An 11,322-nucleotide genomic window follows, 5' to 3' on the forward strand; every position below is an offset into this window, starting at 1 on the left:
GAAAGCGGTTTAAAGTCAAAGAGTGCTAGGATAGTAGAGGGTGGAAATGGAGGAGGATCCCGAGAGGATATCATCCGGAGACTAAGAACAAAGGCAATTGCATCAAAGAACTCGAAGATAGGGTTTCAAAATTTTCTCTATCTAACAGGCCAGACACGGTTCCTTGGTGTTGGAGTACTGGGAACAGGTTCACAGTCAAATCTGCGTACAAACTGCTTCGTGATGAGCAGGGGGGAGTCTACGGCAACAAAACTNGAGGAGAGAGTCTACGGCAACAAAACTGTGGAAGCTGAAATTACCTGTGAAAATTAAAGTTTTTATTTGGCTTGTTTTAAATAAAAGTATTCCAACTGTAGACAAACTTGTAAAAAGGGGTTCGTGAGGAGAGCAGGCATGTGTGCTTTGTGGGGACACGACCGAAACTATTGACCATCTCCACACGAGATGTGTATATTGCCGTTTCATACTTTACGTCCTCCCTCGATGGTGAGTACAAGACCACATGCGAGATGGATGTTAGAACCCTCTGGGACTCGTTCAATACGCAAGTACTTCCCTAGAACGCCGCAAAGAGGTTGTGTCCTAGGGGCAAGCTGGTGGCTCATTTGGAGGGAGAGGAATAATTTGATTTTTAGACAGCACAACTTGAATCTGACAAATGTGGTAGGGCAAATAAAGAGCCTAGTGGAACAAAGGGAATTTTACTGTATTGCAAGGTGATGAGGCGGGTGGTTGGAGAACTGCTCATTTACTATGCGTGTGGTTTTTTTTTTTTTTTGGTCCTTAAATCCTTTGTTTTGCTGTTTGTCTCTCTTTTCTACCTAGTTGTCTCACTGTTTGTGCTAAGTTCATTTTCCGAATGAATGAAGCGGATAACGTACTATTCTTTTCTCAAAAAAAAAAAAAAAAAAAAAAAAAAAAAGNGCATCATTTCCTACAACTAAATGGACACACAAAACCTAGCTACCACTAAATACTCTAATAATAAACTAACCCTTTCCCACCATTTCCACATCCCCTTCCCATCTCTCCTCCACTCATCGAACTCTCTCAACGCCCTCCAAACCCCAAAACGCAACGCATCCACGGCCCAATCGTATCTTCTAGAAGGTTCCGCAAGCTTCTAGAAGCAGAGGATCACCACGGCAGAGGAGACCATGAAGCCGAACGTGCACATGAGGAAGCCGAAATGCATGGCCCAGCTCCGCTTGAACTTGCCCAAGTAGCTCTCCGGCGGCTCCTGGTACGGGATCTCAATCTCCCCCGCCATCACCGGCGGCGGCTCCCCTCCCGCTCCAAAGTTGGGGAGGGAGTACCTGTCAAACACCATTATTACGGCACCATACTGTATTAAAGCAATACTACTCGTACACTCCAAAATAGAACATATATCTTACATCCACTCTAATTAAAAACTACTAATTTTTTACTCGTCAAATTATTTTTTTTTTACTATAAATTATTTTAATTATTGTAAATTCTAGAATAGAAGACGTAAGATCTACACTCTCCATACTTCGGTTCTCAAACTTTCAAAATTATTCTACGCTCTCCATACTTCAGTTCTCAAACTTTCAAAATTATTGTAATAAAATTAGACAATCTAAATTAGCTCAGTCAATATTTTCATTTCTACTAATGTGAAAGTGGTAGAGTAGGCTTGTAATTGATGATGCGACAATAATCGGAATGCCACGGTACTTCCGTATCAACATAATATTTAATCAACTATATTTGCAAAAGTTTAAAAACTTTAAGTCAAAAATTAAAAATAATTAAAGTTTCGGAACAAAGCGTCACCGTAGTTTATTAGCGTATTTTATATTAGACGCTTTCTATCGAATATTATTTACCTACAAAGTGGTTAGTTAATACAGCACGGTGTTTTAACATTTATAATTTAAAGGCTTTTTTTTTTATGTTTGAGCTCACAATTTTNCATTTATGTGTAAGTAGTATACACATAGATATTGAAGTGTTGGAATAGAAATGCTAACTTGGAAAATATAAGAATATGACACCAATGTAATCTCTTTTATTCTTATGTAAATGAAAGTTACACATGCTCGAAAGTCTAAATTGACTTTTCGACAGGTCGACGACGCGCTAATTACGGTAGAGGCAGTTCTAGTTCTATTTACACTGAGACGCGCAAGATTGTTCTTGACACAGTTCGAGACGTGGATTCTAGTTGTTGACACCACTACAGGTGGGTGGTGCTATCCGAAGTCTTTGAATCACCTTTTATGTCTATGATTATTCATTGAGCATATTTATATTTGTAGTCATGCATTATAGGGTGTTTGGCATAGTGCGAGTGAAAATGTGAATTACTATCAACAGTAAGAACTTGTGAACCTTAGAATGTGGACATAGAACCTTATGAATGCATGGACTATAACAATAGTGAACTTGGTGACATTCTAACTAGAGATTTGGTTAGCATCGAGCAATAAAATTGTGAAACTAGCATAAAGATCTAGTTAGAGTTAAATTGTGGCATGACCAGTTATTGAATCCTCTAAAGGAGGATTGGATCTTACTCACATAGTCTGTTTTTAGCTTGGTGGAGGTCGCTCCTTCCAGGCAGTGAGCTCCGGAGTTGTCACATGTTGGGCTAACGTATTTGCCCAGGACTAACGTACTTGTCCGACAGACGATCCCGTCGAGAGGTAGCTTAGGGCCCGTAAGGGATTTGGTTGGTGAGTTGTTGTTAACCAAAGGGTTAACCAGTGAATTGGGTAAATTCAGTGAAAGCATGCATGTATATTTAGGATTTCATATACATCGTTTCTTTCAGCTTGTACAGGCATTGTAGTAGTTACATATTATAGTTGGTTACTATCTCAGTTTACTTTTATTGCCTACATATGCCTGAGTAGACTTAGTGGGTGAGTCGGCGAGGTCGACGGCGGAACCCACTGGGAACTTTCTTGTAGTTCTCACACCACTAANTTTTTTTAACTATAGAATGGTACAGTAAAGCTACCCTAAAAAATCATGTAGGACAAAGTAGAGGATACCATTTTTCTTTTAAGTAAATTACATTTTTGGTCTCCAAACTATATATAAGACAAGTCACACATTGGTCTATATGGTCAACTAAATTAAAATGAGTAATTTGATTTCAATAATTTAAAAAATTTGAACCGACGAATATAGAAAAACTAAGATTTGAGATGAAAAGTTGTAGCTACGATGTTTGAGGGCCGAAAGTGCAAATTTGTTCGTAATGAGCTGGAATATTTTTAGAAGTATTAAATTTTTAACAAAATTTTAAAAATCGAATCGAATAGCAACTTGAAAATGTTACTGAGTCAAAAGTCACTTGTTCAATCACTAACTGGTTGAACTAATGATGTAAGAATGACAAAACAAATATTNAAGAACATGTAAATAACTAAATATTCTAGTTATGTAATTCAGTTTAAAGTTTTAAATTACAGTGAAATTTCATGTTTAGCTAGCTTTACTATCACTTGTGTTTGTTGCTTGCCATTGTGCAAGCCATGTATACTGAAATATGATCCTGAGAATTGTTTAATTTTTTTATACATGTATCCGTTGTTGTTGAGCCTTGGGCGAACAGAGGAGGTGCTGTTCGTTCGGCGTCTGTGTACGGGCCCGGATCGACCAAATTGGCGATAGCGGGACGTAACAATTAATCCATCAGCTGAAGAATACTTAAAGCCTTTAGTATCAAGTGTACCCAATGAGATCAGATTTTTTCTCATATCCGGAACATGCCGAACCTCAGATATAGTCCTTACNTTTTTACCGTTAAATCTACTCCTCGGATCATTTTCAACTATTAGATTATACTATTCAACCAACCACCCACTCAACCCTAGGGAGCCCACATCATCCTAACCGCATATCTCTTAATCCAATGACTAAAAATCTACAAGCACCGATAACTTGGTACTTTTAAAAGCATAGGAGCTCAATTTTATATATATATATATATGTATATATATATATATATATGTATATATATAATTATTTTAATTTCATATTTAATTATAAAATAATAATTTTTTAGGTTAAATTAAGTAGATATAAGTTTTCTAAATTTTAGTTTGTATAAGTTTAATCTCTTCTAACAGAAAATAAAATTATTTGATTTTAAGCCGTCAATAAAATTTTAATATAACATGATAAAAAAAAATTCAGCCTTGATTAAGATCAGACGGATTCACTGAGTCAAACTGCCGATTCAAATAGTTTAAAACACCTTTTTAACTTATCCAGTTCAAATCGTTGAACCTGATTACTTTATAGATAGATTAGGTCACCATTTAATATACCAATTTGGCCTGACTTTTATCTATAACTCTCTATTAATCCGCAATGCTTATGAGGTGACGTTGGCATAACCTCAATCATGTAATTTAGTGATTGGAGAAGACCTCATATTGTAGCGTCGATCCACGCTCGCCAAAACAAAGTATATAAAACTGAGGACTCGGTACTCCTTCCAAAAGCACGAGGAGGGCAAAAGTTAGCCTCTAGGGTTTTAAATATTGGGAATTTTGGCAAGGAAAAAAAAAAAAAAAAAAAAAAAACTTAACTTTTTTTTTTTTTTCTCATAAAGTTAACATGTCTTTTCAAATTACAAAATTTTTTCTCATTAAATTCTTCCTAATTAATTTTCAATTTAATTTAATGCTGCACCTTATTTATAACTCTTATTTATGAGACCTCTCATCTTCTTAAAATTATTGCACCTTATCTATGGTTTATGATTGAATCTCAGAGGCATTCTTATCATTTGGTAGATCCAAGTCCATGGCTTATTTCGGATTCACTCGGAGCTTTGGCAACCACTGTAGGAGGTGTAATGTATTTATTCTCTACTTTTAATTCAGTTGTTAATTAGTAATTAGTAAGACAATTGTTATTTTTTCCTTTTGATTTTTCTTCTCTACTAATTTTATGTTATGAGTTTAATTATAAAATATTTATTTTAACTTTTGAATTATTTTTCTCTAATTTATTATTGATTTTTTTTAGGTTAATTCCTAACGAAGCTATCATGAGGATAAAAACAAATATAAGTGCATAAAAAAAAATCTATGTTTATACTATATTCTTTAGTGCATGTTATATTATATTTTTTCAAAGCAATTTTACAAAGTAAAAATAAAAAATACTTAAAAGAATTCTAAAATTCAATAAAAAAGTGAAAAACACTGTAAAAATAGAGTTAAAGAAGTCCAAATTATTAGAGTTCCTAAAAAAATAAGTTCAAGAAATACCCCTCTATTTTGTAACAAGTTTTTTATAAATATGTTCATTTGTAAATTTTCTTCCATATAAATTATTGATTTTTACAACTAAAATTTATTAGATAAAAAAAAACAATAACTTTGAATAGGTTTTTGATAATCAAAATTTTAATTACATACTTATTGTATTTATAAGGATAATTTAAGTAGAAAGCTATCATAACCTTTTAAAATATTTAATAAAAATTTAATTTAGAGATAATTATTTTGTATGTCTCTCTAAAATTTTAATTATTTTATTTGGCTCTCTTAAAATTTATAAAATTGTCATTCTTTATGAGTTGAGATATTAATATTAATTTTTTCACTATATATGAATCTCTCTTCATCTCCTCTTCTTTTTTGTTTTCGGATTGGTAAGTGATAAAAAAAAAAAAATTTATTTTTGCATTGGTAAATGATAATTTCTTTTATGCACATCTTATAGTTTAATTTTTTTAAAAAAATTTTATCCGCCGCATCGCGCGGAAGTCTACGCTAGTATATATATATATTTGAAAAAAAAAGAAGAGAATTGAGTAGCTTTTCGGTCTAATGGACTAAAACAATTTTGGCCCATTGGACCAAAACCACTCCTAGGCAGACGTTGGAAGGAGATCTCCTGGGAGGAGGGCAGCCTTCTTGTCTCCCTCCCCCGGAGATCAGACCCCAGGCCTGGGGTTCCGGGCCATGCTGGCCGGTTAATACGGCCCAAGCAGACCGTGCCGGGCCACCGGCCTTTTCTCGGCACAGCACAGTCGAAATCCATTTCGGGTCGTGTCGTGCACCCTTAGGGAGAGGTGATTGATCATCATTGGTGATACTTTTGTTTTACACTGCTCCTTACATTTATTAACTAGGGTCAATTGCTTATATACTTTTTAAAATTTCTCAACTGTCTGATTTACCTTTTCTAGAAAGCTAATATTAAAAATATTTTTTTAACATTCCAAATTATTTTAAATATACCCTAGAGTTAAATTCTGGCAACCATCATTATTTTTGTAAAATTATTATTTTGCCCTTTCAAATATACTCTTCTGCAGTTCTACTATCACCAACTTTTCTTATTTGCCCTTAAGTTGTAGGCAAAAAAAGTATTTTAATTTTTTGTATTTTCAAATATACTCTTCTACAATCACCAACTTTTTAAGGGTAAAAGAGATATTTTGATTTCTTTGGTCCATTTGCATAAAAATTCATAAGTTTTCAGCTTTTGCAAATAATTTTGCATATTCAAGCCAAATTTTCAACAAACTAATCAAAATACCCTTATTTCCTTCTCTCTCTTCTTTTTTTTTTTTTTTTTTTTCNTGCTTGGCTTAATTAGAACGTGGCATCTTAATTTGGTCGCGGCGTCATTAACTTGGCTGTAGCATGTATATATAATACATGTCTCCTAATTAGAGTCTAATTCTAATTCAATTAGAATTATACTCCTAATTATAATCCATATATGCCAAATTAAATCTAAATTATATATAATCCTAATTAGATTAGTATTTAACTCCAATTTAGATAACTACAAATCTAAACCAAATATAACATATTATTCGGTATAGGATGGGAGTGGAAAAAAAAAATTGTTGAAAGTGTAAACGGCAAATCATTCATGGCTATCTAGAGAATTCCATCAATTTTCTATACAGATGTGAGAACTTAGATTTTTTTTCTGTATAAATTATATCTTTTTAAATATTATCATGTGTATTTTACATTTAAAACTGTCCGTTAAATCTCAGCAAAAAATAATTTAAAATAAGAGTTTTATATGCTTATTACTTTTCACTTAAAGTGAATAGTAACTCATATTTTTGGAAGAGGCCATTAAGTGTAGAGGGCTTCTGTTGCGTATCGGATTTTATTTCGGGTGATCCAATAGCTCGTTTTCGATGGCTCGACTGTGCTGGAGCAATGGCACCGGCGGATTTTACAGCCGATGTACGGTTTTCGAGATATATGGCTTTTATCGCAGATAGGGCAATTTATACACGGTGTTTTTATTTTTTAAACACAATGGCACTTTGTTTTGCGAGAAAACCTTCGGGCAGAGACTTTTCTACTAGAGAACATTATTGGAGAGGGATTTGGGACCGCAAAATTCATGATTTGGGGATTTTGGGGTGGTTTGTCAAGTTTTAATACATACTAGTGAAGGCCCGCGCTACGCGACGGAAAATTTATGTAAAATGATGAATCTGTTAAATGGCATGCCAGATTATGCCATATAGGTCAAAGAATGAATAGACTGGTTCGAGAAGGCCTTTTGGGGTCTCTCGCCAAAGTTGACCTATCTGTGTGCGAGCCTTGTCTGGCTGGGAAGGCATGTAGAAAGCCTTTCGGTAAGACTACTCGTGCCTCTCATTCTTTAGAGCTAATCCATTCAGACATTTGTGGGCCAATGAATGTGAGGGCCCGACATGGTGCTTGCTATTTTCTCACATTCATTGATGATTATTCCCGTTATGGATATGTGTATTTGCTTTCTCGCCGATCTGAAGCTTTAGATTGCTTCAAGCGCTTTGTTGCGAAGGCTGAGAATCAAATAGAAAGAAGTGTAAAGGTGCTTCGCACTGACTGAGGTCGTGAGTACTTGTCTGATCAGTTCAAGACTTACTGTGAGCAAAAGGGCATTAATAGATAGCTCACTATTCCTGATACTTCGCAACAAAATGGTGTTGCAGAGCGAAGGAATCGTACTCTATTAGACATNCATTGGTAAATGATAATTTCTTTTATGCACATCTTATAGTTTAATTTTTTTAAAAAAATTTTATCCGCCGCATCGCGCGGAAGTCTACGCTAGTAAATCATTAGTCCTCGATGCTTATTATGAGTTTTTCACCCCTGGATCATGTAATTTAGTGATTGGAGAGGACCTCTATTGTGCGTGATCCAGCTGCCAAAACAAATTAATAGGACTGAGGACTCGGTACTGCTTCCAAAAGCACGAGGAGGGCTGAATTTAGCCTCTAGTGTTTTAAATATTGGGCATTTTGGGAAGGAAAAAAGAAAAAAAGAAAAAAAAAAGAAAAAAAGAAGAAAAAAAGAAGAAAGAAACATTAAAGCAGTAGTTGTAGTACTAGGAGTAGTAGTTAGTACCTGGCCTTGATGTGCTTGAGGCGGTCGGTGGCGAGGGCGAGGGTGAGCTTGTGGCAGCGGCGCTGGTAGCGGAAGCCGTTGATGCAGCGGAGGTGGTGCGCCACCGCCGCGTAGACGGCGGCGTGCCCCAGCGTCAGCAGCCCCACCGGCGCCCACACGTGCCGGCACGCCATCCGCCCCCCACCCCCACCCCCACCCCCACCCCAGCTGACGGACGCCACCGCCAGGAAGACGAAGAAGCCCACGAGCAGCCGCCACAGCTCCTGCTTCTGCGCGTCCACCGCCCGCTTCTTCTCCAGCGTCTTCTCGAAGTGCAGCTGGATTATCCCGTTCAGCGACTGCACCGCCGCCTCCCAGCTCAGCACCATCCCCCCCGCCGCCGCCGCCGCCGACTCTTCTCCTCCGCCGCATCCGTACGCCCGCGCCCCCGCCCCCGCCTCCGCCATGGATCCCGGCGACGCGACCTCCTCCCCCCCTCTCTCTCTCTCTCTCTCTCTCTCTCTCTCTAGGGATTATTGGCTATTTGTTTGGATGTGGGAAAGGGGAGAGGGGATTAAATGCGCTTCGGGATTCGAGCGAGAGCGGAGGGGGAGGTGGTGGCCGTGGCGTCAGGCGTGGTGGGGACTCTTTTTACGATTCCAAATTTGAATATTTACGAGGGTAACATTGTACACATGGGTTCAAATTTTTTTCATAAATAATTCTATCAATTTTTATAATTATAAAAAAAAAATTTATAAAAATTAATTATAAAAATAAGTCTCTATTATGTTAAAATCGAAACGGCGAAAAATAGATCCAGAAAAATAACTTAATGCAAGAAAAAAAAAAATAAGAAAAGAACACACCGATATTTACGTGGTTCGGCCAACGGCCTACGTCCACGGGCGAAGACGGAGCAAATACTTTATTAATGTCAAAAAGGCGGAATACAAGAAAATCTCTTAAAGACCAAAACTTCATTAGATCCGAAACGCCGCAACAAGAAACTCCAANTATGTGATGTATGGTGAACACCCAGATGGTGGTATGACCGAGATTGAGTCTCGTGATGTGGAATTCCTAGAAGGGGATTTTCCAAGCATTGGTGAAATGCGAAGAGACGTCGGATTGTATGAATTACAGGACGACGCTACCCTATCTGCGGTTGAGGGTGATCAATCACTTCCCGAAGTCGCTGAAGGAAGTGGTAGCGATCCTCCGGCTACTGGGAGTGCTTCTTTGAGTGAGAGCATACCCTTGGAAGTCGGCAGATTAGACCCTCCATTACGCAGAAGTGAACGTGGACATATTCCCCGTCGACATTTTGAGATCGAAGGGGATATTTTCATGTGCACTCCGCTCGATGATGATGAACCTGCTTCTTATAAAGAAGTATTGCAGACGTCAGCTTGCAGTGAGTGGATGGCTGCTATGAAAGATGAGATGGACTCCATGAGCAAGAACCAAGTATGGGAATTGGTTAACCTTCCGCCTGGGCGCAAGTCTATTGGAAATAAATGGGTTTTAAAAATTAAGCGCAATGCGGATGGATCAATCGATAAATACAAGGCTCGGCTCGTGGCTAAGGGCTACACTCAGAGGCAAGGGGTAGATTACAACGAGACGTTTGCTCCCGTTGTGTGATTTGCCTCTATTCGTTTGATTCTAGCCTTAGTGGCACATCTAGATTTGGAATTGTTCCAAATGGATGTCAAGACAGCTTTTCTCAATGGAGAATTGGCGGAGGAGATCTATATGGATCAACCTGAGGGTTTTGTACTCAAAGGTCAAGAAGACAAAGTTTGTCGTCTTAAAAGATCCATTTACGGTCTTAAGCAGTCGTCGAGACAGTGGTATTTCAGGTTTCATGAAGCCATCACCTCTATCGGTATGTCCATGATAGAGGAGGACCACTATATATATGTCAAGAAGACAGAGAACGGAATTTTATTTCTCTCTCTATACGTCGACGATATACTATTGGCTGGAAATGACATGGAGTTAATCAATACCACTAAGGAGTGGTTGTCTCTCAATTTTGAAATGAAAGACATGGGTGAGGCGAACTATGTGCTTGGAGTGAAGGTCATCCGTGATCGCTCTAGAAAGCTTCTTGATTTGTCTCAAGAAACTTATATTAAAAAGATTCTAGAGCGTTTTAGGATGCATCATTGCAAACCCGTTGACACTCCAGTGGAAAAGAATCACACTCCGAGTCTTGATAAGTGCCCTAAAACGGATAAAGAAAAGGAGCAAATAAGGGTTCCTTATGCAAGTGCAATTGGCAGTTTGTTGTACGTTATGATGTGTACTCGACCTGACATTTGCTTTGCTGTTAGCTTGGTAAGTCGTTACCAGAGCAACCCCTATTCATTGGCAAGCGGTCAAGAGAATCCTTCGATATTTAAAAGAATCAGTGATCTCGTTCTCTGTTTTCAAGGTGGGGACTTGAGATTGAAAGGATATAGTGATGCTGATTGGGGCGGTGATAGAGATGAGTGCAGGTCCACTTCAGGCTATGTGTTTATACTTGGAGGTGGTGCAATTTCCTGGTGCAGTAAGAAGCAGAGCTGTATTGCCTTGTCAACCATGGAAGCGGAGTACGTTGCTTGTTCAGCGGCCGTTCAGGAGGCTGTTTGGCTGAGGAGATTTCTCCAACACCTCGACATCGTGACTCGAGCAAATGAACCTGTTGAGATGTTCTTTGATAACATGGCTGCCCTGGAGTATGTGAAAGATCCAAAGTATCATGGCAGGACCAAGCATATTAATATCCGTTTTCACTACATTCGAGAGATGATCAGGCTAGGCGAGGTCATTCTTAGACACATCTCCACCACTAGGATGGTGGCTGATCCGTTGACCAAGCCGATAGCTAGGGATATGTTCCAGACCCATGTTAGGAGTTTGGGTCTTCGTAGGTTTTGATATGGACATTATTTTGTATCTTACGCTTTATTAATGAAAATAT

General features: G+C 37.9%; 1 protein-coding gene across 1 annotated transcript; it reads right to left on the reverse strand.

Annotated features, from left to right (window-relative positions):
• LOC109710385 lies at positions 931 to 8,815 on the reverse strand. Its single transcript, XM_020232910.1, has 2 exons — positions 8,370 to 8,815; positions 931 to 1,316 (listed from the first exon to the last, which is right to left on the reverse strand). Exons 1-2 carry the CDS (start codon positions 8,813 to 8,815, stop codon positions 1,124 to 1,126), a joined length of 639 nt encoding a protein of 212 aa, XP_020088499.1. The 3' UTR covers positions 931 to 1,123.

Source organism: Ananas comosus, linkage group 5 (genome assembly GCF_001540865.1).
Source record: "Ananas comosus cultivar F153 linkage group 5, ASM154086v1, whole genome shotgun sequence".
Lineage (NCBI taxonomy): Eukaryota > Viridiplantae > Streptophyta > Magnoliopsida > Poales > Bromeliaceae > Ananas > Ananas comosus.

Coding starts and splice junctions, on each gene's coding strand:
- LOC109710385 (XM_020232910.1), bottom strand. CDS start 8,815: ATGGCGGAGGCGGGGGCGGGGGCGCGGGCGTACGGATGCGGCGGAGGA. Junction 1,317..8,369: donor CTCAAGCACATCAAGGCCAG/GTACTAACTACT, acceptor GGTGTTTGACAG/GTACTCCCTCCCCAACTTTG.